This window comes from Callorhinchus milii, unplaced genomic scaffold, assembly GCF_018977255.1.
Source record: "Callorhinchus milii isolate IMCB2004 unplaced genomic scaffold, IMCB_Cmil_1.0 Scaffold1, whole genome shotgun sequence".
Taxonomy (NCBI): Eukaryota; Metazoa; Chordata; class Chondrichthyes; order Chimaeriformes; family Callorhinchidae; genus Callorhinchus; species Callorhinchus milii.
Genome location: NW_024704742.1, coordinates 18,853,518 through 18,881,150, shown reverse-complemented (window position 1 = coordinate 18,881,150; position 27,633 = coordinate 18,853,518). Strand labels below are relative to the sequence as shown.

The 27,633-nt window shown below is 39.9% G+C and overlaps 1 protein-coding gene across 2 annotated transcripts in view; it reads left to right on the top strand.

Annotated features, from left to right (window-relative positions):
• pdgfc (platelet derived growth factor c) overlaps window positions 1-27,633 on the top strand; it is a 114,118-nt gene that overhangs the window by 70,179 nt on the left and 16,306 nt on the right. Inside the window, exons 3-5 of one of the 2 annotated variants that reach the window (XM_042342286.1) lie at window positions 1,338-1,518; window positions 22,374-22,421; window positions 27,222-27,423. In XM_042342286.1, the coding sequence (XP_042198220.1) occupies window positions 1,338-1,518; window positions 22,374-22,421; window positions 27,222-27,423 (431 nt within the window). The remainder of the gene's footprint in view (window positions 1-1,337; window positions 1,519-22,373; window positions 22,422-27,221; window positions 27,424-27,633) is intronic. The other variant, XM_042342294.1, reaches the window with a different exon arrangement.

Below are 27,633 nucleotides of genomic sequence, written 5' to 3'. Positions count from 1 at the left end.
ACAAGAATATGATATAATGCAGTGTTTACTTTGAAAGTCATGAGAAACCAGGCAAGAAATTGGCTCCCTGAACAAAGCAATCAACAACAACAATAATAATTTACATTTATACAGCACTTTCCATGCTGGGAGGACGTCTTAACGTTTTCCAGGTTGGGGTCTAATTTGTAAGAAGGTCCATTTTTAAAAAATAATGATGATCATCCTTATATTTGATATAGTGCCTTTCACATCGAGAAGACATTTCATAGTGCTTCACAGGATATGCTGTAAAGTGTAGTGACTGTGTATTTTATAGACAAACTGATTATTTTTAGGACTTAGTCTTTGTAGCCAAGATTTTCAGAAATATTATTCAAGTCACATTTCAAGTTAGCTAAGTCACCTTGTTAGTATTTGCTGCTAATTTAGCTAAGTGGAGTGTAATATGTCACTAAGGTTGGTAAATGTATTGACAAGTCGACAGTATTTCCCACTCCCCTGTCTCTCCCCACAGTTCTGTTTTAAATGCACTACTCATAAGATCATGAGAGGTTCAGAATGAAACGAAACCCTTTGGGCCATTTGATTTCATCCTTTCAGACTACCCACACTGTGTCTTCCCATCGCAGCATCAAGCTGCTTTTTAAATGGAAAGTTGTTTTGTTTTTTCTTTTAAATGATACAAAACCTTTTGTATCTGGAGTTTGGCTCCAGCATGAATTCAATGGAAATGGCACCAAATGCATATAATATGTTCAATGCATACAATAGATCTACATGTTGCGGAAGTAGATGTTTGTGTCAGATGTTTCCCACTGAGTTGCCATCATCCAGTCTACATGGCACTTCCACATTTTTCTCCCCTTTCTAGCTCACTCCTGACATTTGATTCTGTGAGCGACTGAACCAAACTGCACGCAGCTGATGCAGCTCTGCTAAACCAATTGTGAACTTGAGTTATATAAGGCATGAATTATTCATCTCCCAGCCTGGAATCATGAGTGCAAATTTACTTATGCAACGCCGCAAGATTTGTTTTACTGACCTTTTGCTGAAGTTTACTTATTCTCTTCATAAAAAAAGCTCTATACTTGATGGTGAAAAGGAATGTTTTTAATGTTAGAAGACTGGCGTGATTAATTGATGCCACTGAGCAGGATGCTTTTTTCAGAAATAATTCTTCAATAAGCTTTCTCTGGCAGGAAAGACCTATTCATTAAAGCTAAACTGGAATGGGTTTCAGAGAAGATGGGAAATTAATGGGTGGTGATGTGACTTTGCAGTTCACAGATCCATCTAATTCACGGTTGAGCCAACGTTGATAAAGCCTTATCAAAACTACTTCTCTCATGCAGGTTTGACTTTGTGGAGATCGAAGACCTTAGCGATGGCACCATTATTGGACGGTGGTGTGGTACCAAGGCAGTGCCGGGAATGCAGATATCAAAGGCAAACCAGGTCAGGATACGATTCCGATCTGATGAATATCTGGCTTCAAAACCCGGCTTCTGCCTTTACTACTCCCTCCTGGAACCTGTAAGTAAATGATATATTTACCTTCTCTGAGTACTTTGTGTGTTTTTTATTAATGTAGGACATAAGCTTTTAACATTGCATGAACTGAATAGAAATAGTGCCACATGCTTCAAAAAGGAATTTCAGCACTTTGAGCAGATTATAAATGTGAATTGAGAATAAATAACAAAGGGCCTGTTATGTGGAGGTTTGCACTTAAAACCAAAAAACTTACCTCCTTTTTTAGACAAAATAATTTTGTCACATGAGTGAAATTGCAAATGTTCCAATGATACAGTGTGTCATCACAGATTACTAACTGAACTATATCAAAAACAGACATTCCTTTCTGAAATTCATAACTGATATAAAGGCAATCTAAAGAGCTTGGTTTAACTAGTGGCTATTAACATTGGGAAGTGAAGTCCCAATTGACGAAGATCAGTCTCAGATGGGAAAGAGTGTCCATTCTTGATGTTGTATAGTATATAGGAGTACATTGACGAAGTTATGCCATTTCATCTCTATTTTGAGTTGCTAATCACAGCTTTTAACAAACCTGCCTTGAACATTGTGGGAACTTAAATACCAGATGTTGTACCGGAGACACTTTCAAAGCATTGGCTTGAGTTGCATTGTTATTAGAATGGGCAGATGATTGCTTTTGGTGGAATAGGACATTCAGATTAATTGGGACCTGAATTACAATTGAGTTTCAGAGGGTTCAGAGGTTGCCAAGCCTGAAATATGAAGTCTAAATTCCAATATTTCTGCAGATAAATTATTTGACAACCAAATAGCAAGTGGAAACAGTCCAAATATTGCAAGGCATTGTAAGAATACGATCCCTTCTACCCAATTTAGGAAGATTTTCTTCATGCAATCAAACAAAGACGTTGTTGGCTACTGGATTTTTGAATCTATTTTGCATAAATATAGTAAAATAAATCATATTTGCATTTAACATTGAAACTTCTCAAAATATGTTGCAGGATTTTTATTGTGAAATCTAGTGACTGTGTATTTGTAGCAAAATACTTATTGAAAGGTTTGACCATGATTTAACTCTATGTATCTATTTCTGATTTTTTATGACATATCATGCCCCAGCAGTGAGTATGAGAACACATATATGTGTATTCATATGCGGAAAGGGTTAAGGCCTTATCAAGGTTTTAGGTTACATGTTACTGATTACAGTTTGAAGTAAAAAGCAGTGTCTTTCAAGTTAAGTAGATTAAACAGCACAATTATTAAAGACTAAACCGAGGAACAGATCAAAGTGTCCGAGTGGGTCCAGTTACTGAGAATAATGCTTCTGAAGCATTTTAAAAGAAAAAAAATGCAGGCAATTAGGAGTTGAATTCTTTCTCAATTCCACGTTGCTGATAAGGCACCAACCTCTGTTAATGAACAACATTTTGCATTAAAGCCAAGTTTATTAGGAGGTCAGAGATCTTGCGGTTCAGGACTAATGTGTTTTTTTAGAACAGAAAATTACATTTTGAGGTATTTTTATTATTTACTGCTCTTTGCTCTCCTTGAGCCATGCACCAATGCTGGCTACCAGACTAAGCTGATTGTCTGATTATGGACCTCTGTCTCTCGATATTGCTTTCACTGCTTTATACCTGGCTTCAAGGACATGTGCAAGAATGGCTTGGGTGTCCCTCCTTCTGAGTTTCTCTTGCTTTACTAGAGACGCTCATTTGGCACCTTTGCTTGATGGTCAGCTGATAACTCATTGTGTGGAGTTTTAAGATTGACTTTTCTTTAGAGATTGGAGAAAAATATAAGTTTTACATTATTTTTTGCCCCAAACAAATTGAAGGGTCAACTGGTATATGTCTGATGAGGGTATAAAAGGGTATGAGGAAAAGGCAAGGCTAGAGTAGATAGCTTCAGTGGAAATCTTCAAACAGTGTGGTCTCAATGGCATGAAAGGCCTCATTTTGTAGGTTCATAGTCTAAGCTGACACTTCAGTGCAGTGCTGGGGCAATACTACTTTGTTGGAGGTGCCACTTTTCAGATGAAATGTGAAACCATGGTCCAGTCTACCTGTCGTGCTGAAAGCTAAATATCCCATGACACTATTCAAAAAGAGAGGTGGGTTTCTATTTGGCCCTGGCCAAATATATTTTAGATAAAATTGGTCGTTCACTTCATGACTGTTGGTGGTACATTGCTGCGTGCAAATTGGCTGTGTTGATCTACAAAATATGATTGTAATATACAGACAACCTGTAAGACACATTGAAACTTTTGACATTACAGAAACTATATTAAATACAAGGAATAATGTTGTATAATTTCATTTAAGGAACGTTTACTGTGTTTTGTAATGTTTTCCTTGGGTTATTTAACACAAGGGACAACTTATCAAACCCATCCTAATAATAATAATCCTTGTATTTGATATAGCGCTTTTCACAGCGGGAGGACGTCCCAAAGCGCTTCACAGAACACACTGTAAAATGAATTGACTGTATATTTGTGGGCGAATGCGGCAGCCAATTGCGCACAGCAATGTCCCACAAACAGTCGTAGATTGAAAATTTTTATTATTGTTTTTGGTTTTTTGGAGGGATTATTATTAGGGATGTGGAGTAAGGAAACTTGCCCAATGTTTCGCCCTCTGCCTGGAATTGAACTCAGGTCTCTCACTTGCAAAGCGAGTGCTCTAACCATTGACTTCAGGACTCCTTTATGTTTATGCCAGTGATGTCTGGCTTGTCAATCACTTGCAGCTTGCCATGCTGCAAAAAAATGTGCCTATAATGTACTTCCATGTGTTAGGTTTCAGCAGCTCTGTTTTCTGTGCTGGCAGAGTTTAGCAATGCTGTATTGATCCAGAATTTAATTGGCATCAAGCTTTCAGCACAGGAATGATGTCTTGCAAGTTGGGGAAATCATTTCTATTTAGTGTAAAAATATCCAACAACACACATAAGCTGACGATACTTCACAGCATTTATATAAGTTCAACATATACTGAAGGTCCTGAGTTGCAGACAAGTTCTTATTCACCTACAGACATCAGTGTCCTTTACTTCTCTTCCAAATTTCTCTCCTCCTGACCATGTAATGCAAAATACCATGGCAACCAGAACAAGAATACAAAACACCCACTGATGTGCTGGTGATGTCTGCTGAGGGAGTTACTAACTGTCCAGCTTTGTTGCTGATCCGCCTACACAGCAAGTCCATCAATGTAACCACAACGATATACCATTAAACGGGCTCTGCTTCTGCTGCTGTCTCTTCCAGCCACAAAGTCAGATGTGTGGGCAGGGCACTTAACGTGAGCATAACGTAGACCAGGATTTTCTCAAGCACCAGTACTAATGCTTTACTGTCAATGTGGTAAACAATCTGATGTTTCATTACTCATTCTTGGGTTGAAATTCTGGTTGGCATTACGCCTAGCACCATCAGAAATGTGTCGTTATAACGGGGGAAATCACACTAGTGACTGACATGGTCACTGACAAGACACTAACTTGAAACGCTGACCAGACTGTCACTGCCTCTACCTGAAAAATCACATTTAATCTGTTATACATTGCATTTTCACCCCAATCTCTGATAAACTGAGACATTTTCAGTTCCAAAGAAGGGCAGAGACTCTGCGGAGTCCCGTAACATAGTGGTTAGAACACTCACCTCATGATTGAGAAGACCCGGGTTTGATTCCCAGATGGGACTAAACCTTAGACAAGTTTCCTTACACCACACGCCTCTGTTTACCTAGCAGTAAGTAGGTATCCAGTTGTTAGTCAATTGGCAGATCGCTTTCTGGGGGTAATAATCCTTCCCTCCCAAAAAATGTTACCATGACTATTTGTGGGACACTGCTGTTCGCAATTGCTGCCGCGTTTCGCCCACAAAATACACATTCAATCCACTTTATACTATATTCTGTGTAGCGCTTTGAGACACCTCGAAGACTTGATAAGGGGCTATATCAAATGCAAGGATTATTATTATAACTCTTGTACTGATACGTGGTCACAATTACTAGTTAAATGGAAGGAGGAATCCTTTATATTTTAAAAAGAAAGCACACTCGTACACTACAAACTTTGGAAAATAAATACATGTTAGTCCCTGTTTTAATGTATATTAGTGTTTGGAATTTTTCTTTTTGCCTCGGAGGGTTATTCTGAGTCACAGCCAGTTCAGTGGCAGTTCATCTTTGTGACTGCTGTAGGTCACTATCTCCCAGGGAGATCGATAGCCAAGAGCATGTGATAAAGTAATTCAGGTGGTGACCTTTGACACATTCATATCAAACTTTGAGTTCCTAATTAATTTGTTACACACATATATACATTCAAGGACACCTACCAGCCTTCAATTAAGCTTTTATACTGCACAAAGACTGAGTGCTTTAAACGTTACACAATCATTTGAATGTCAAGTAGCTCTTTAATGTCAGAACCGCTGGTGCTGTGCAGTTTGATGCATTTATAGAGAGGATGGACTGTAATAGTTAAGCAATTGTACATTTACCGGTTTGTATGTGGGCAGATGCTTGTACATCACAAATGGTGACTTTGAGCACACTCATAGATGTGGAGAAATCTCTTTAAGAGACAACACCACTCAATTAAGAACTAAGGTGGACTGGTTAGAACAGTATAAAAGGATACTGTGAAAGGGGCACAGGGGATGGTTATTCAAGTGCATTGGGTTGTGTTCAAGACTCATAGAAACATAGAAACAGGAGTAGGTCATTCAGCCCCTCGATCCTGTTTCGCCATTTTAGAAGACTATCGCTGATTTGAATCTCAAGTTGAATTACCCGCCCTTACCCTGTATCCCTTAAATAATAATAATATAATAATAATAATCCTTGCATTTGATATAGCGCTTTTCACGTCGGGAGGACGTCCCAAAGCGCTTCACAGAACACACTGTAAAGTGAATTGACTGTATATTTGTGGGCGAACGCGGCAGCCAATTGCGCACAGCAATGTCCCACAAACAGTTGTAGATCGAAAATGACTAATTTATTATTGTTTTTTTGGTTTTGGAGGGATTATTATTAGGCGTGTGGAGTAAGGAAACTTGCCCAAGGTTTCGCCCTGCCTGGAATTGAACGCAGGTCTCTCGCTTGCAAAGCGAGTGCTCTAACCACTGAGCTACAGGACTCCGTGACCTGACATATATCTATCCACCTCAGTCTTGAAAATGTGAATGGATCCAGCATCCACAGCTTTTTGGGAGAGAGAGTTCCAGATTAATTCCAGATTCCAGACTCAAATAAACTCAGGACACCAGTACTCAGTGATTGTTTATTATACTACAGTCGACATGGAATGAGAAAAGGGCACTTGTCCCGTTCCTTCCATAGATCATACAAACTCTACATTATCATGGAATCTACTCCACCCACTCACTACAACCCCTTAAGGGCATGATCTGCAGACCTATTAACTTCTCCCCAAAGGCTAGTAAGAGAAACCTCTGGAATATTCATCCTTTATTCCTTACATCATCACCATTCAACATTGCATAGAGCCTGACCCAGCATCAATCTATGCCCTTCTACCAGATTGTCAGACTAAATTGTAAAGGTGTGTACAGAAAGGTATTAAAGTTGTGTTAGTTTAATAAAGTTTTATAAAACCTGTAGGAAAATATTGCGTTTTGAAGTATCTTCTCTACTCCTGATCCTGCAATGCAAAATACCATAGCAACCAGTACAAGAATACAAAATGTCCACTGATGATCTGCTGGACAGGTCTGCTCCACACATTCCTTGATCAGATGGATGGAAAACAATTAAGACACAATCCAAACTTACTAGATATTTCCCATTTTAACTCTTCGGTTTTGAGAGTAAAAATGTGCAGATTGGATTCCCACAGTTTTCATTACAAATGTGGGAGAGACAAGCCAACAATGCAGTATTGGGGAAAGCAAGCTATAACTATCATGATAGGGTGGTAGATTCTCAATTGGGAGCCCACATTTCAATCTTAGACAGAGCTACATTTTTATGTGGGTGGCCGTGAGGGGTATCTCTGCTTGATTATCAGATCGGGGGAGAGATTCCCCTCTGCCACCTGCCACCTGTTTGGTGACAAAACTCCTGAGAAACAGTATCTAAGCATCTGCAGAAAAATGCAGTGAGGCCAGCCCGATTAAGCTGTCCTCCTCATCAGAGAAGAAAGAGAGTGTGGGCACGGTAAGGAGACGAGGGAAAGGGAGAAAATGTGCAAAGCCACATTTTGGAAAGCGAGAAATCCTGTCTCCTTCACGGTGCTCTGTGATGTTGTGCAGTGTGCACCATAGGAATGCAAGTCAAAGGAGAGCCAGATAGAAAGACAGCCTTGGCTTTGCTCACACATTCCTCATCTGCAGGGACTCCAACCACACAGCTGCCTTTTCTTTCTCACTCGAGTGAACCAGACATGTGCAGAAGAGTCTCGCGGAATAATAATGATACCCGAACCATACAGAAGAAGTGTTTTCCTCCAAGCTGTTGCCATAATGGGAAAAAAATACCAGAAGTGCTTCATGTACAACATATTGGAAACTCTTCACGTGTCAAAGGTTATCTAAGCATTTATTCAATGTGAGTAAGAATTTCATGTCCATCACATGTGAATTAGAAGAAACCTTCCGTGCAGTATAGTAAGAACACAGCAAAGAACAAAAGGACTGAAGAGGATTCCAAACCAAGCAATTCTGATTTTATCGCTTCAGCAATTGTCTTTTGAAATGTATAACTGTGGTCTCCTTTGATGACTCGATCGCAATAAACGCGCATCGGCATAAATATGGTTGAGATTACAAAATTATTCAATTTTTTTTTAATGAAATAGTTTTGGGCATTTGTTTTCTATTGGGATCTAAAATAGGGGATTCATACCCTGAATTCAGCAATATTAAATTCTGCTAACTGGGTGTGATTCAAGGTCAATACATTTCCTGATCCTCTCACCAACCCCCCACTCCACCATTCCAGGTTGTCAATAATTAATAATCCTTGCATTCGATAAATTGCTTATTTTGCCAAAATGCTTAAAGGACTTTGCAGTGAATTGCTATCAATTGTAGTGACAGCGTATTTGTAAGGAATTTGTTCTCTGGATTTCCTTATCTTTGTTGATTGCGAGAAAAGAATACCTGAATCTCCAATAACATGAGAATGACGAGGCAAAGATGTCCTATTCACCACCTGTCTGTCTATCCATCCTTGGTTTCACCTCAATTAACATTGGTTTTATATGATTGTTTTTTCACAAATCTCAGGAAAGCTAATTCCATTTATTGAGGTCAAGAAACCTTTTGGAACTGAGTTCCTTGGGTCCTGGCCTTGCATCCATACTAATATCTCAATTTCGTAAGAGCAGTGCTGTCAATGTTAATCAGACTTGACAAGTATTTCCTTCTGTTCATAATATTTTTAGGCACTTTCAAGATCAAGTCTGCTCGGAGGGTTATCTGTATGTATCTGCTTCATATGTATGTATCCGCCTCATCTAAAACATGTATATTAGATGACTGTCACTCTCTGCGCCCAAAGAGTTCAAGGCAGCAATAAACAAGTGAAAAAGAGTGCCAGGCTATATTGTCATCACAATTGAGTTCAAATCTCCTGAAGCCATGAAACTGTATACTTGGCAGGCCCTAGTGTTTTGGTTATCATAATATTGGGGGGGCTCTACAACTAGTGCAGAAGAGAACAATGAGGTTGATCTTCAGTAAGAGAACCAGTTTCAGGAATCAGTAGATAAGGTTAGGTTGTACGTACAGTCTTGATAATATATGGCTCAGATAAGACATTTTCGGGGTCTATTAGATACATTATGGGACATTATGTGTTAATCCAGCTAGGACCACCCTACCCATTGGGACTTGGGCTTGCAATGTTAACAGGATGAACCAGACCGAATGGGCTGTCATCCACAGGACCCTGGATTACTGCAGACCCACCTGGCTCAGGAGCCAAGACCGCCACAGAGGGTTAACTCATTTCCATTGTCAAGCATATTATCATGGAGCCAGTTCAGCTCCAAGGAGACTCTTACCTCTCGCTATGATGACAATCAATAATGATAGTTATCACATCACATACCGAATTTTGCATCCCTTAGATTTTAGGTAACTAAGGCTATTAAGGGAAATGGAAATAAAACGTGGGTAAATAGGATTAGAAGATTTGCCATGATCTAGTAAACTGGTGGAACAGATCGGCCAGGCTAAACACCTTACTCCTGCTTCTATGTTCCTCCGGAAAATATTTAGCAGTAAAGTGCCTCCTGATGGTAGATAATTTTTGAGGTTTACAAGCTTTTTTTTTTGGACTGATGAGTTTTTCCATTGATTTACTGTTGGGTAGAAATAGCACCTTAGTGCTGAGATTTTACACCATGGTGAATTCCTAACAGATTTAACCCAGTGACAAATATTTATCGCTGGTAGAATCAAGCCACCAATGAACAAATTATTGCTCAAAACAAAATCAATCTGTAGGTGAGATCAGCATAATCAAAGTATCAAAGTTAATTTCTTTGTGCATGTCTGGCAGGTGCATTCTGCTTCATTCACCCACTAGGTTTGTTGCTTGGTAAGATGATATCATTGCAGATCCCAGTGTGTTCCTGTTGTGAGTTGCCACAGCTGTTGCTGAGACAGATGGGGCCCAATTTACCCTTTGTGCACAGTGTGGATAAATATCATTGCAAGTTCAACACGTGTTTGGTCTACAAATCATTATTTTTACCATTCCATTGCAGACAGTCTGGCAGAATCTGTGCTCCGGTTGGTAATGGGGGTGGGGGAGTGAAGGAAGGGAAGGAATGGGGAGGGGGGCATAGGCAAAAGGTGAAAATATTCTGCGGGGTGGGGGGCTGAGTGAAACTCAGTTAAAGGATCATTCCCTTGAGTAAACCTCAGTTAAAGGGTTATTCTGACTGACAGGTCATCAGCCATTCAGAGGTGAGGATACACTGATGAGCAGCCTTCTGGTCTACAAGTGGGTGAGTGCTGCCAATGAGTTGAGAGAGGGGTTATAGGGGGCTGGGTGGTGCTGTGGTTGGTGTTGCTTGGAGAACTAGCTGTAGTCCTCCTTGGGGCTCAGGGCTTTCCCCTACCAGCAGCCCCTTAAAGAGATGAGCTGTAGATAGATTGGAGAGCAGCACCAACCCATGGCACCTACTGGACCCCTCTAGCCCCTCTTGCAACTCATTGGCAGTGCTCGCCCAAATCTAGTCCACAGGTCTTCTCAACAGTGTATCCTCACCTTAGAATGGCTGATGTGTTAGCCTGTCTCATTCGGTAACATTCTAGCCAGAAAGTCGTGGGTTTGAGCCCTGTGTCAGGATTTGAACTCATATTGTCTAAACTGACTCTCCAATGTGGTGTACTGCATTGTTGCCTTTCTTCAGATGAGATATTAAACAGAGGTCCCGTCTGCCTGTTGAACTGCATGTTAAAAATCACATGGCACTACTTGAAAAGAGAAGGGAGTTTCTCCTAACTGTGATGTAGCATCTCGGAGTGCTGATCAATGGCATAGTTTGACATTGAGCTGGGGATCAAGAGGTAACAAGAGAATTTAAGAATCCTGCAATTTTCACCCCTTCATGTGTCACTGTGTGGCTCACGACACTGCTCAGGTGAAGTTTCTGGCCTCAGTTATCCGGCTATGAGAGCTGAAATCCGCACTTGACAGCTGACTGATGACTAGCCTGTGACTATCTAACTCAGTGCCAGAGAGACCCGCTTGGGGGAAGTAAGTGTGTCTCTCTGGAATCAAGTTGGCTCCATGGAGACATATTTAGTGAAGGCAGAGTGGAACTGAGTAAAATCTCTGGTAAGCCAGGCACGTCTGCAGTACTCCAGCACACTGTTTATGATTGACCAGCCAGCCTGGCACATCAAAGGGACTTAAAGGGGAAGACATATTTGTGAGGAATGGGATTCTTCCCACTCAGCTGTTGATAACTCTGAAAGCCAAATCCCTAACAAGGAGGGTGGTCCAAACTGGATAAACAGCAGGAAACTAATCAGCGTGTCCTACTGTTTGGGTTGCACAGTTTTAACTGATTCCATTCCTACTGTACATCAATACAAACCTTGGGGTCCCTTTGCTTTTGACAACCTGTATTCATTTGAAAGGGCTAAATAGCAAACAGAAGTGAGAATAATGTAAAATGTCAGTCTCCGGGTAAATTAGGTTTGTCATGGTCCTCCTCCCTTTCCCCCATCCCACACATTCAGAACCTGCCAAACACAGATTCTGTGAGTTGTCAGTAAGTGGAACTGGAGATACAGCCCAGGTTTAAGTGTCAGACCCCCACCCCCAGCTGATAAAATTGCATGAAGTGTATTCCTGTTAAAAATACACTCTTAGTTTAAAAAATTCTTGTGCTTAGAAAACCAAGGTAATTCAGGGACTTGGTTTGGAAAGAATACAGTCAGATCTTGTTATAACACGTATAATCAAACCCTACATTATAATGGGTTGTACTATACAATGGCCACTGGTCATCACTTCTGGCTCAGCAAATTGCCGATAACACAGCACGCAAAAAGCCAACAAATGTTCTCGCGAGCGGTTAAAGGGCACTGGGAAAGCCACTGTCCTCATGTATTTTGCCCCAGAAATCATATACCTCACTTGCATCATAAGTCCAGACTACAACCACTCTGTAAATGGACCCACACTGTAACAAAAGTATATAACACCACACCAGGATCTATATGTATTTAAGGATGAGACAGTTTTGTGGTTTTGACCTGGAATATTTCTCCAGTGAGACTTAAATGACTGGTGACAAAAATGACAGGCCCATAAATTCCCCACACACTCCAATCCCCCACCTCCCCTAGAACAGTGTGTCAGCTAACGATTCTCACCGTACTGATAGGTTGCAGTGTGTGTTATCCCAATTTGGAAAGGGGGGAAGGAAAAGAGTTACAGATATTAACCTTAGGGCAAATGGGTATAAAAATTCTTCAACAAGTTCTTCAACAATTTTGACCACGCCCCGTTTTTTGAAAATTATGAATTATATTTGCCTGCAGGTTGGGTGGGTGGATGACTAGTTCACTTTTCTATTCATTATTGTTGGACTGGGAGGGGACCCAAAATGGATTGGAAAGGGCTGAGATTAATAATAATCCTTGCATTTGATATATCACTTTATCACGTCTTCAAAGCGCTTCACAGAATATACTGGAAAGTGAATTGACTGTATAATTTGTGGGCGAAACTCAGCAGTCGTGGATTGAGTGACCAAATTATTTTTATTTATTTTCAAGGAATTATTACTTCTGGATAAACAATCTGCCAATCGACTAACAATCGGGTTCCTACTTACTGCTAGGTACTGCGTGTGGAGTAAGGTAACTTGCCCAAAGCTTTGCCCTACCGGGAATTGAACCCAGGTACTTTTGTTTGAGAGGCAAGTGCTCTCACCCAGCCTAGTGCATCTGTAGACGCTACACCACGTAAAATGCACTATATAAGTGCAAGTTGTTGTTATCGTTGTTGCATATAAAAAGGCAACAATAGTCTCAATCATTTCATCCATTTGCTACAAACATTGCGATCAAATTCTCGATATTTGTTAAAAGAAATGGGAAACATTTATTCCAATTATAGAAAAAAATGGCAAAAAAATTCTCACCCACCTCAGTCCATTTTGCTCTCTTGTGTTCTTACTGGCAGCTTTGGACAATCGTCAGCCCCAATCCTTTTGCTCAGGATGTGTTCAAGGATGAGACGGATGTGTGGGAAGCTCAAGCTAATTCTTCTCACCCTGTTACAAATATCGTAAGTTACAGCTCAGTGTCACTAGCATGTTCAGGAACTCATACAGATCAATATTTACAATCGTATCCTTTGAGTATATTGAGTGAGGTACCATTGATTAACTTTATTTGTTTACCCAGGCGCTCAATGGATTACCTCATCCAGTCTGTTTGCAGAATTGACTGAAAAACAGAGATATTGTCATCTGTCAATAAATCAAGTCGACGTCAATCACTTGTCTTTTGTTTGGCCGAGGAACATTTTACTATAAAAGGAATACTTTTGAAAGAATACTCTAAACTCTAAATGAGTCAAAATAATTAACAAAATGGACAAAACAGACAAGAAGCTATAGAAACTAAAAGCTTAAATGGTGATCCGACGGGAATAGAAGTAATAATTTTAGTAGATTTTCATCAGAATTAAAAAAAATAGTTTTATTAAAACTACTTGTAACGTTTTGTATTATTTTTGGTTCAATACAATGATTCTTGTGCTTCATTGTGTGAATGTCCAAATAGACCACAAACAGTGCTGTTTTTTTACATGAAAGCAGCCCCTTCCTTTCTTACATGTCAGAGCCAGCCAAGTCTATACAAAGGCCAAAGGCCTCCCACCCTTTTATCCAACAGTCTAAGATCTTGCACCACATTCTTTGCAAAATAATGTTCACAAGCTCATAAGCTTTAACTCTACAGAACAAGTCCAAAGCACATTTAACACAAAACAAATGCTGTCCTGTCTCACTTCTTAGCAGAACCAAGATCTTTGACTCCCTGGGAGCCACTGTCCTTTCTGAGTCAACCCTCTGTTTTGATAAAGACCTCCTGACTATTCTTCTTGAGAGGATATAAGCGTGGTCTCCTTGGAGCTGAACTGGCTCCAAGATGACATACTTGGCAATGGAACATTGGAATTGATTCAGCCCTCTTTGGCAGCCTTGCAGCCTTCGTAATCCAATGTCTGAGCCAGGCAGGACTGCAGTACTTCAGGCCACTGCTCATGATAGACCCACCTGGGAGATAAGTGGATAAGTTAATGGGAGAAGGGATTCCTGCCAGACAGGGCTTTCAATGACAAGCTGGTTGAACTCCAGTGGTACTCCACTGTACACTTTTGTGTCTCCAAATTTTGGCTCCTGCTAATCTGAGCAGAATCCTCTCCTGAATGAGGTAAACTGGATGAATATCTGTGGGGAGAGAGTGCACATTCCATTCCAGACATGCACATGACATCCATTCCAGAAGTGCACGTGGCATGCATGGAACTCTCAGTCTGGTTTAGATACTCTTAAGCACGGAGATGGGCTTCCACATGTATTAAGCGTCCAACTGAGTAGAAAAATTAGACCTGTTCCAAACCATCCTTTGGTTTATTACTAAGTTAATGACTCCATTATCAGTTCAAATGAGGTATTAATATTCCACCTGAGGCCATTTTATTCTCTTGTACTTCCCTTCGCTGAGCTGAGGCTTCTTAAAGGGATCTGTGACAAGCTGTATCCTTGTAGTCTTTGCTCCTTGAGCATGGCCTATGAGGTTATCCCAAGACCAACCCAAACTTTTTCCATTTGTCACCAGTATGGGTAGAAATGATCCATCACAGTTAGCTAAAAGGAGCTGTTTGTCTAAACTGTTCATCCCCAAGTGATTACTCTTGCCTGTTTTGACTACATTTTTGGTTGATGTAATAAATGTTAGTAGCGATAAGATCACATGCAGGATTCCTGTTTGCCACTTCCACCCCCCATTCTTTATTTCGAAAAAGACTAACCCAGGGATATGGAATTCTCTACAGATAATCCTGAAAAGAATTAAAGGGCATGTTAGCAAAAAAAAACTTTACATAGAGTTGTGGCTAGAATGTGGAATTCTCTGCCGCAACCGTTTCTGAAGCAGAGTCTATAAATTATTTTAAAAGGAAATTAGATGTTTGAGAAAGGAGAAGCATTAAAGGTCGTGGAGAGCAAATAGAAAGAGTGGGATTGGATTTTTTTTTCCAGTTGGCTCATGTACAGAAAAATGCCATCATAGGTCTGAAATGCTGTACTCTATCCAGCGCTTTGGGACGTCCTCCCAACGTGAAAGGAGCTATACAAATGTAATCTTGTTGTTGTTGTTGTTGATGGACTAAATAGTTAATTTCTGTGTTATAATAGTTTGAAATTCAAAGTAAGGGCTAAATGGCAAACTGAATATAAAATGTCTGTCGCTATCAATTTTTGATCCATTGTATTTACAACAATAGTAGTGCCTTCATACAGCATAGCATCTTGGAGTAACTAAAAATGGAATAGTTTGACACTGAGCCAGGGAGAAAGTAGCAGATGGTATGGTAGGTTTTAGGACAGTAGGATAGATGTTCTGGTGGGATGGAATTGGATGGGCCGAAGAGCCTTCTTCATCTTGATTCATCTTGTGAGATGTGATCTGAATATAGGGAAAGAGGGGACAAGGCAGAGGGATTGAGGTAGGGAGTTCCAGAGGGTCGGCACATAGTGGATGAAAGCATAGCGACTGATGGTGGAGCATAGGGGTCGAGGGATGTGCAAAAGGCTCAAACCAGCTGAGAAGTGGGTTTGGAGGGTAGAGGAGTGCGTGTGAGATTTAATACCTAAGTAATTTTAAATTCTCTGATCCCTGTTAGGAGAAAGATTATTCATTATACAGTATATAAAAATTAATATTAATGTTATACATTGATCTGCAAATAGGAAACCTTAAAATTATGCCACCAATAGATCTATTCATGGGCAGATCACAGTACACCTTTCTTGCTTTAAGAACCAGTCAGGCTTAATAATATAAATAGCTTATAAAACACAAGTCCAATAATATCAGCAGGTGTTTTTTTAGCAAATAATTCCATTTTAATGGCGAATGTTTCCCAATGATTCCACTGCAGAGCCATTATTTTATACTGCAGCAGTAGGACATTGCAAGCTATGCCACTGAAAAAAATGATTATGTTTGCATAACTGAGCAAAGAAGGTTAAAGCTCAAGATATTACTGGTAAATCAGCAAACTGGGTTAAACACTAACATAACAGCAGCAGCGAAAACAAATTATATTTGGGCAGCGCTTTTCACGTCAGCAGGATGTCCCAAGGCCTGAATAGTCAGAGATCTGCACCCAAGCTGGTTTTTGGGATCAGGAGGGATGGAGTGCAGGGAGGGTAAGGATAGGAGGGTGATGAAGACACAGGTCTTAGCAATAAGATATCATAGCAATAAGAAAGCAAGTGGAGTCCTGTAGCTCAGTGGTTAGAACACTTGCCTTGCAAGCGAGACACCTAGGTTCAATTCCTGGCAGGGCGAAACATTGGGCAAGTTTCCTTACTCCACACACCTAATAATAATCCCTCCAAAACAAAAAACAATAATAAATTGGTCACTTGAATCCACAACTGTTTGTGGGACACTGCTGCGCGCAATTGGCTGCTGCGTTTCGCCCACAAATATGCGGTCAATTCACTTTACAGTCTATTCTGTGAAGCACTTTGAGACATCGAGAAGACGTGAAAAGCGCTATATCAAATGCAAGGATAATTATTATTATATTATAAGTTATGACAAATAGGGGGAAAAAATTTTTTCTCTATGAGTAACAGTGGCTAGCAGAGTTCTAAAAGGGTCTGTTAGGAGTCCCAATTGTTCAGACTGTTCACAAGATCACAAGAGAGATTTGGATGAAAAAGGACTTTTGGCCCCTTTAATAATAATCCATGCATTTGATATTGTGTCTTTCGTGTTGGAAGGATGTCTCAAGGTGCTTCACATGATTTACAGTAATGCAGAGGCTGTGTATTTTATAGTCGAACATGGCAGCCAATTTGTACACAGCAATGTCCCACAAAAAGTCATGAAATTATTGACCAATTTTATCTGGGGCATTGTTGTCTAGGAAACCAGAAGGAAGTCATTTCTCTTTTCGAGTAGCACCACAGAATCTTTAACATCCACACCGAATAGGCAGATGAAACCTCGATTTCATGTTTTATACAAGGATGCCACCTCTAACAATGCAGTGCTCCTCCCAGGAATGTGTGGAGTGTCAGTTTAGACTGTGAGTTTAAAGTACTGACATGGGGCATGAACCCACTACCAATTGAACAAGGCTGACACCATTTGATCTCTTCCTTGCAGAAAACCTACCCTACTATCTTAATATGGTGAGCGATGAATTAATTAATAGCTAGGTTTCTTTCAGTGTCCGTCTGGGCAAATTCTAACCCATCCTTGGTATCTAATTTAACTTCCTGTATGCAGGGCCATGCATTTATTTGCATTGAACGTCATTTGCCAGTTATCACACATTTGCCTACCCTGTCAAGCTTTTTTTGTAGGAGCTTTGCTGCCTCCTCTGATCCACAGTTCTTCCTAAATTGGCGTAATCTGCAAATTTAGACCCCCGAGGCACCTTATTTAATATTGGCACCATCTTGACTGAGCTCCCCAAACAATGCTTCCTAATTTGAGCTAATTTGAATCCACCTTATCCTTGATACCCAGTAACATCGGTTGTGAAGGAGTCTCTCATGTGGTACTTGGTCAATTGTCTTTTGCAAGTCTAAATACACTACGTCATATAGCTGTCAAAGTTCATTTGAGATGTCACTTCGCAAAGTGGGCAAGGTGAACAACGAATAAACATTATACCAGATAATCAGCATCAATTAAGCAGATAGGACAAGGAATGCATTCAATATAGATCAGTGAATAGTAATGTATCTTGGAAGAGGAAATAATACTACTAATAATAATCCTTGCATGTTATATAACTCTTTTCACATCTTCTAGACATCTCAAAATATTTTACAGAATATACTGTAAAATGAATTGACTGTATATTTGTGGGCGAAACATGGCAGCCAATTGAGCACAGCAGTGTCCCACCAACAGTCGTGACCAAATTATTATTATTTTTTCTAAGGAATATTATCCCTGGAAAAGCTATCCCCAATCGACTAACAACCGGGTTCCTACTTACTGCTAGGTAAACAGAGGCGTGTGGATTAAGGAGATTTGCCCAACAGTTTGCCCTGCTGGAAATAGAACCCAGGTCTCTCGCTTGCGAGGCGAGTGTTCTAATCACTGAGCTACAGGACTCCACAAATGGACTCCATGGTAAACATATGACATTTGCACACAATTAAAGGTTTCCAGGCCATATGAAGTTGCTTCAATAAAACTAAACGATTACAAGTTGGCATATTTTACTACAGGTTGCACTACCAGTAATGCAAGTATTACTGGTTAGGATACATTTGGAATATTAGAGTGTGTAGTTTTAGGCCAAGGTGGTCCAACTGGTGGCCCGGGGCGGATTCATCTGGCCCTTTTCTCCCTCCCTCCATTTCATCTAGCCCACCTGCTCTTTCACAACCCATATATGTTATATTTCTGGAAGGGAAACACAAAAATATTGCTTATTCCGCCCATGGGAGTTTTTCAAATAGGGCATCCAGCCCTCAGCCACCAAAACGTTTGAACCCTTTATTTTACACAATTGAACTTAAAGGATATTGAAGCATTGGGAAAGAAGCAGAGAGGAGCAACAAGGATAATTGTAAGTTTTAGATGTTGAGGTTATCAGATGAAGCTCACAGTGATAAACTTGTTCTCAAAGGGGACAAGAAGACTCGGGGAACTTGAACCGGTGATGACAAATCTAGATGATGTATAGTTAGCGGGCACAGATTTCAAATGAAAAAGCCTCAAACTGGATTAGAAATAAGAATGTTCTCCATGCACAGCAGAGGATAAGTGCAATTGATTCCCAGCAAAAATACTTGATGGTGCCTGGATGAACTCCTTCAAAACGTAAGTGGATAAATATCGCTTTGAGAACAATTTGGGAGGAGATAGGTATAGACAGAGATGACATTTTACACTGAAAACAATAATATCAATGTTGCCAGGCTGAAGGGGAGGAATATATTGCTTGTTGAGGGAGGCCAGATTTGTGGAATTCTGGGGAATAGATGCATATTTCTGGGCTGCATCGTGTGGCTGTGTGAAGAAAGATTGGGATTGCAGGATCAAATAGCATTTTCTCATTACATGTTTTCCATGTTCTCTTATGTATTTAAGAGCTTAAGTTTTACATTTGCATAGCCCAGAAAGCCATCATAAAAATAACTGGCCACTGCCCACCAACCTTCCCCCCGCCCCATTTCAAGTACAACCATCCATTTCAGTGCTACTGTACAACATTTGCACCAATGGAAGGAATTTGCTGCTTGGAAAATAAAAATAAAATTCACCTGTAAAACAGTGTACCACTTTAACTATTGGAATAAGTTATTTTGTGATGCAAATGAATGTGCTTTTTCTCAGCACAGCCTGTAAAGAATGTAAATAACATTGTCAGCAAAAACGCAGTAGGAAACTCATTTTTCATTCAGGCACTCAATGTAGTTATTACATGGTTTACAAAATTAAGTGAGAGATTTATTTCTGAATATAAGCTAACAAAGAGCTTGGTGCGTTGTAGCTAAATAAGGGAACAACGTTTCTAAGCTTTCAATTGAAAACCACAGAAAGTAAATCAACAGCGAACATTGAATAGCTGGGAAAATATTGAAATCAATGGAAAAAAAGGCTTTACTATCCAGGACCACAGAGGCCTGAAATTCCAAATGATCTTAGTCTTGAGATTTCTTACCTGCCATGGGGAGAGTGGCCTTGACCACGGAAGACACCATCACATTTACAGTTTGTTCAGAGTCGCATTGGAGAACTTCACTCTCTGATGACACTCTCTATGGTAAGGTCTAGATAAATTAGATGTGGTCTGTGGCTTTGGTTTCCCAAAGAGTCAACCACCTTAGAGCCTTTACCTCTCCTTCTTGTCCCCGCCCAATCCACCCGCCATCAGTGTCTTGAGCTTTAAGTCATTCTACCCCTCCTCTATGGAGCTCCATCCCAGAGTCCTTCTGACTTTCCCTTTCCTTTCTACTTTTATAGCCCACCTTAGGAATTACTTCTTGGATGCACATTTGGTAATTTTCTTCCTCCTCCACCCTCATTAGTCTCTCCCAGTTCGATCAGCCAGCAGTGCAAAGTTCTTTGAAATATCCTACTGATGTGAAAGACTTTATACAAATTTAACTTGTATTGTATGCCACTGCTTGTATTGTAGAGCCTCCGCTCAACTGGTCCGGTCTCCTTCGCATACCCCGAATTCTCCGCTCCACCATTGGTGGCTGTGTCTTCAGCCACTATGCCCCGAAATTTTGTAACTTCCTCCCTCAACCCCTTCGCCTTGACTCCTCCTTCCCCTTTTTCAGGTCGCACCTGAAGACCTTCCTCTTCGACCACGCCTACGGTCACTTTCACCCTCCCCCTGGCTTGGCCTTGGGTTCCACCATTGTGAAGTGTATGAACAATTTTATTTGGCTATTTGTCAGCCAAGACACTGGCAGAAACTCTCTTTTCTTTTTGACTAGGACCACGAGGTCTTTAACTTCTCATCCGAAGAACGGCACCTCCAACAATGCAGCACATCACTAGCAATGTATTGGAGTATCGGCCTAGATTATATAAGTATCTGAATCATGTTTACATAAACCCACACATCTGTAAAGCATTGTGACAGGGAATGTTGGCAGTTTGCTACCACAGTAAGAATTACCTGAATTGCCATTTTCAGCAGTGTGCATGGTAATTACGAGCCAACTTCTCCAGGCCAGTATTCGCAACCTCCAAATTTAACGTCCATATTCTTTAAAACCCGACTTTCTGCCTGTTGGTAAACCATGCAGTAATTTTCCAGGCAAGTAGAAACTTCTTCTCCTCTCACTTTTATTCCTAGGGAAATTTCCCCACTTGAGTGTTATTTATTTAGACATGCCAAAAAAGAAAATCGACAGACAGCTTCCATTTTTTGGCAGAATCCCGGCTGTAGCGAGCAGCCTGATTCCAGAGCTCCCAGCCAATTTGACATCTGTAATTCAGGAGCTGAATAACATAGATCGGGGTTAAGAGCAACTTGTGGGAATCTCTTGGTCTCCAACAACAACATGCATTGCCAAGGAGCTCAAGAATGTACATTGCTCTTCTTATTTGAGCATTTAAAATGGTTTAGGTAGATCTAGTTACTTATAATCAAAGTCATCAAATGTGATAAGAAGAATCATGGCCATTTGCACTTTTTTTTCTGAATGCTAATATTACAGCACTTTACCCAGCATCCTTTAATCTGTGGAACTGGTGAGGTTGGTTTGTGATGTGGTCGGTCTGTACTGAGTTAACTGATACCAGCCAGAGCATCAGTAGGAACTCTATATGCGTTTGGGACTTTGTGAGTTAGGAAGGGAAAGCAAATCAGCCAGGGTTTCTGCTCCCAAACACTATAAAGTGACTTCTGTTGGAACATGCACATGTGCAGACAACAGGTCAGGACAGGATCAGACATGACTATGATGCCCTTCAATGTCTGGTATGCTACCCTGCATGAGGGGTGTTATATAACTGCAAGTTATTGTAGTTGTTATTGTTGAATAGTGGACCAATACGCAGTGGGGTGAAAGCAGTGATTTCAAATGGGATTGCTTAATGAAGAACATCACACTGACCCAAGGGGATGCCTCCAATGCAACTTGTTTTTAGATTCCCCCGTTCATCAGAGAAATGTAGTTTCAGTTCCCAAAAGGATTCCCCACTTTGATTCCTCAATTGAGGAATCCTGTTTGAATTAGCTACATGTTAGACCCCATTCTTTTTTACACATGAAGAATTACCACTTGTGGATCTGCCAGAAGATAACTCATATAACCATTCCCCCAGCAAAGAGCAAGTGCCTTCCAGTGGCAACAAAGTGTGCAAGAAGCAAATGATGTTGGAACTTATTGGAGTTTCCAATTTCTTTGTTTATTCTATTCACAGGATTGCCAGAATGGGTGGGCTAGAGGAAGGCGAAAGACGAGTTAGGGAGGGGGTAATGGGGAGAGGGGTCAATGTAGAGGGTAAGAGAAGAAACGAATGCGAGAGAAGGAGTGGATGGAGGGGAAAAGGAGAATAAACTAGGTTTTAAAAATCAATTGGTGTAAGTTTGTAAAAAGATAAGATTCATGATATTTATCTGTTTCTGTTTTCACAGCCTAACCTGAATGGGAACACACTACCAGTGGTAACCACATTCAAAACGGTAATATATTCTTCTGAAGTCCCTTTGTTTCACACTCAGGTCCACACAGCGGGTATTGTCAGTTGTTCCTGGCAGACTCCAAGTCTGCATGCCCTGTCTGCAATTTAAGCCATTTTCCATATAAAAGATTGACACAATCTATCATAAATTTGGAAGAATTTTGGTCAGTGCATAGTAAAACAATAACAACTGTTATTCCTTGGCTATGTTCCCTTCTCTTTTTCACGTTAAGGACAAATCTGCTGTGCATTCCTACCTCTTTTCCCCGGCTAGATCAAGTATTCCAGGGGTGAAAAGTCCAAATGAGGTTTTCAAGCATACTGTACGAATTTGGCGTTGAACAGATTGGCATAAATCTTCTGGAGCTTATAGTTAAAATATGTTTCAGCTGTTTATAGATTACAGGAGATACGTTATATGTATTCTCAAAGTATCCCAAAAGAACACAAGACGTAAGCCTGAAATTATAGTTACAGCAAAGATAAAACAAAAATTGAATCCATTAAGAGATATGTATCATCTTGATACGTTTTATTAGGTGAGTGACTAATCAGTATTAAAAAAAACTGAATGTTTTTGCCAAAAAGGCCGCTTGTGAAACTATAGCAGATAATTAGAAGACACATTCCTGAACAAGCTTTAAAGCACTTAAAGGGAAAACAAAAAACACTCTCCAAATATAGTTTTAAGATATTCATTTATGTTCCTAATATCTTCTGCCCTTACAGATTGTGCTACTTTGGAGATCTAGAGCAAGTTCAGCTGCTTGGATTTTCAAAATAATAGGCACAGTCTTTTTTCCCCCCTCTCAAAATCCAACCTGAAGCTTGAATTTACACATTTGTCTTTGCGAAACTACAAGCCTGTAACAATTAGAATGTGTTATGGGGACGGGGGGATGGGGGGGAGGTGGTCAGGTTTTACGAAGATCGTAAAACCATATGTTCATCTTTTGAGAAATGTAAGAGAATTTTGGCCACAAAACTAATATAAAAACATTCTGGATGAGGATTGATCCAAAAAGACAATTCAATCGTTCCAAATATAATCATTATAAATTTGGAGACATTACTGGATAAAGAAGATTTTCACTTTGTGCAGAAGATAAATTCTTATACAGTGCATGCTGTGGCTCAACTATTCATAATTCATGTGAGCCAGGTACTTTCCCCTCGGTTTCGGTAAGTTTTGCATTTCTAAATAATTCAAATCTTCAAAGTGTAAATAACACTACAAATGATACTCGACTTTCAAATTCATTAGACTAATTTATATGCCATACCATGGGAAATAAGCACTGAAATGTTTCTGAATTACAATGCTTATGATTCATGGAATATCAGTTGTATTGATTGTATAATTTTAATAATAATCCTTGCATTTGATATAGCGCCTTATCACAAGATGGCTTAAAGCACTTCACAGGATATACTGTAATGTGACTGTATATTTTGGGGGTGAAACGCGGCAGCCAGTTGCACACAGCAGTGTCCCACAAACAGCCATTGAGTGAGTGATCAATTTTATTTGGGGGATTTGTTGGCCAGGACACCGGGAAAAACTCCTTCTTTTTCAATAGAACCATGATAGAATCCTTAACGCCTTGGGACGTCCTCCTGATGTGAAAGGCGCTATACAAATAGGTAGATGGGACCTCGGTTTAACATCTCAACCAAAGAACGACACCTATTACCATGCAACACTCTCCCAGCACTACAATGGGGTGTCAGCTTAGAGTATGTGATTCCAAGTCCCGATGTGGGGCAACAGTGCTACCACTGAGCGAGGCTGACACACACCATATTTGTGGCTCTTTTAAGTCACCAGAACCTGCCTGTATCATTGTATATCAGGAAGCTTTGTTTGTGATCGACGTAAAATATCACCAAGCTCACTGGCCGTGATGGTTAAATGGAATGGCAATACTTATTGTTAAACACATGAATAATCAATGTTCAGTTTCATGAAGTGAAGGAGGGAGCTTGGTGCTTTGTCAGACTCCGTCACTGTGAAGCTCTCCGAGACTCTATCCCAGGTGAAGGGCCCTATGTAAATGCATGTTGTTGTTATTGTATGTGAGAGTAGACCAGCATGAATCAGTAACTTTCGGGAGAAGGAAAAAACAAAGAGGCGAAAAACAGAATCAAAGTGAAAAGAACAGAGTTGTGGTTTAAAAACAAATCCTGTGCTAAAGCACTTTGTTGCCATGCCAGCCTTCAATAACATTTTGCCTTCAAATTAAAGGGTAAAATCTGGATGGGAGTGAGGAGAAAAGACATTCTTCAAACTGCTTTAATTTTGTTTGTCTCTCCCACCTTGGCACAGAATTCCAGTGGTAATGTCAAAGAGCCACTGAAAGCCATATTATAATTCATTGGACAGCATAAAAAATGTATAACTATCAAGTCTGAGAATCAATGCATTACAGAGTGACATACTATTGACACATGGGGTCAGGGCTGGTGGAAAGCAAGAAGAGTTTTTCAATTTGATGTGGTGGGGACACACAGGAAATGATAAAGACTGAGGGCTGAAGGGTTCATTAACAGTCTAAAAGCTCCAGCGATTTAGAGACGCTGAGACGCAATTTACATTCAGCCAATTTGCTTTATTGGGAACACTAAAAGATTGCATCTCAAAACTCCACAGCTTATTTCCTCTTATTTGATTTTTGTCTCTTAAATTAAAAAAAATGTGGTCACTCAATCCACGACTGTTTGTGGAACCCTGGTCTGCGCAATTGGCTGCCGCATTGCCCCCACAAAATACACAGTCGATTCACTTTACAGTGTATTCTGTGAAGTGCTTTGAGATGTCTCAGTGATGTGATAATGCGCTACATCAAACGCAAGGATTATAATTATTATTTCCTTTCTCGTTTTGCTACTTCTTTTGACTGGCAAACCTTGAGTCCTTTCTTATTTGTTCTCTTTGAGGAACATTGTGAATCACAGGCACTGGTAGGCTTATAGCTGCAGTGAATCCATGCAGCTTCTTAAAAAAAATATAGACAAATGCTGCTAGCAGTTTGACTCTGTCTCCCACTTTATGACGACTGGTCTTCATTTCATAGGAAATATCAAAAATGCACTGATCCCAGCCCATTATATTAAAAAATGAAACAGAGTCTAAACTTTCATCCTTTTTTTTCAAAGTAAAATAAATGTGGGTTATGTAATTTGTAACTATGATTCAACCAGCTGCTGGTTAAGTGAACAGCCTGTTCTCCTCATTATTGCACTTGCACATCGGTCTACGCAATGGAAATTTTGAATGAAAAACTGTACGTGTTTTTTTCTGTAAGGCATTTTCTGTTTAGGTTAAAGTTTCTAGGGATCATTAGCATAAGTGCCCCTTCAGCATGTTGGTTCAGTCAGATTTTGGCTAAAATTGTTCTTAAAGGATTTGTTCTGGCCTCCTATCAAAGGCTTGTATTATTTTATATGTCTCACAAGATGATGTTGATGAAATAATGGTATTAAAATAAATTCAGACTTGGGAGTACGAATGGTTTCAGTCGGACTGGAGCATCTGTGAATGGAAGAGAAGCCAACGATTGGGAGTTAGAAGCCCCAAAATATCACCTAGTCTTCATCTGTAGGACCATTTATTCTTAAAATTTAAGATTGCACGTAATTGTGGAACATTCTTTTATCCACTCTTAATTTGGAATCTAGTTTTGTGAAAAAAACAGCTTCCAAATTAATACTGGTTTTAAAAATTAGCTTAATTTAGTTCAGCCCCATCTTAAATTTAACGGCAAGATGGTCTGCAGACTAAGACTAGGTGAAATTTCAGTCCCAGAATATCTATTAGTAAAGGTGAATGTTGTTTAGGATCTTTTGGGCGAAACAGGTTTCAGCAGTGATCAGAGATCTGCTTTACCAGTGATCACTGATGGTTTTTAATATATTTGCATTTCTCTTGGTGAACATGGGATATTAAGATTGGGCTGTCAACTACAATTCCTATTGTAGCCTTTAATGTTGAAGTACTTTGGGACATCCTTCCAATATGAAAGGCGCTATTTAAATGCAATTTGTTGTTGTTGAAGTTATTTTTTCTTCAAGTTTCTTTTAAGAACTATAGAAAACAAGCTTCAAAGTTGAAAGGTGAATTCAACAATTTGCCAAATTCTGCACACGCTGAAATGCAATATTACTAGAGTAAATTGAGAACTGGATGGAATTTCTACCCATGGGTATTCAAGAGGCTGACATGTGAGGTACATTGATAGAAACCTGGAATGTTTGTTCAGGAGTCTGGATTATCTGTCATCCAAACTTTTTTCCTGGTGTTATAAATTGAGGGGACTGACGTAGGTTGACATCTTCGAGAGAACCATGAATAATACAGATCAAGTACTCATGTCTTCGATTTTTGGGATGAAGGTGGAATTTAGTGGGGAATAATTACTCGGGCTGGCAGTCTAGGTTTAGCTGGTGTGATATGTTCCACTAAAATTAGTTCTGGGTTTGTAGTGCTTTGGGTTTAAGATAGCAGCAGCAGAAGTAGGTCTGGAATGTTGCCAAAAAGCTCCAAATGAGATTTGGTTCAGTAAGTTTTGGACAATTTGACTGTATTGAACAAAACCTTGAAACACAAATATTTGTCCATAAGTATTATCGTGTCTTTGTTATTGTACAAAAAAAATTATACAATGGTATACGTTTATTGTTTTATGTCAGTAAATATTTTATTATTCGTATTGCTTCGGTAATGCATTTAAAAAACAAATTGTAATGGCACGAGCCATGTACAATAATTCTAACAATACTGTTTAATTTGATTGTTATACAGGACCACTTTGAAAGCTCAACTGTATTGCCACCATCCTCGCTGTCTTTAGATACTTTGAATGATGCCGTCTCTGGGTTTGACACATTAGAAGAGCTGATTAAGTACCTGGATCCAGAGCGATGGCAGTTGGATTTGGAGGACTTGTACAAACCAACCTGGCAGATGCTTGGAAAGGCTTTTATGTATGGTAGAAAATCCAAAGGTAAGTGTTCCCTTCCATTTTCTAACTTGCCATTCACTAGCTTACTGCTTTTTGTACATGTAAAGATGCTGCTTGAAAAATAAATTATTCCTAACTTTGATCTAAATAGAAAATTGGTAAGGTGTGTTATTGGACTTTTAAGATTCAGTGCATGTTTTGAATTGCAATAAGCCTATTCTATTAGATTCTGCAGTGACTCATGCTGCTTCA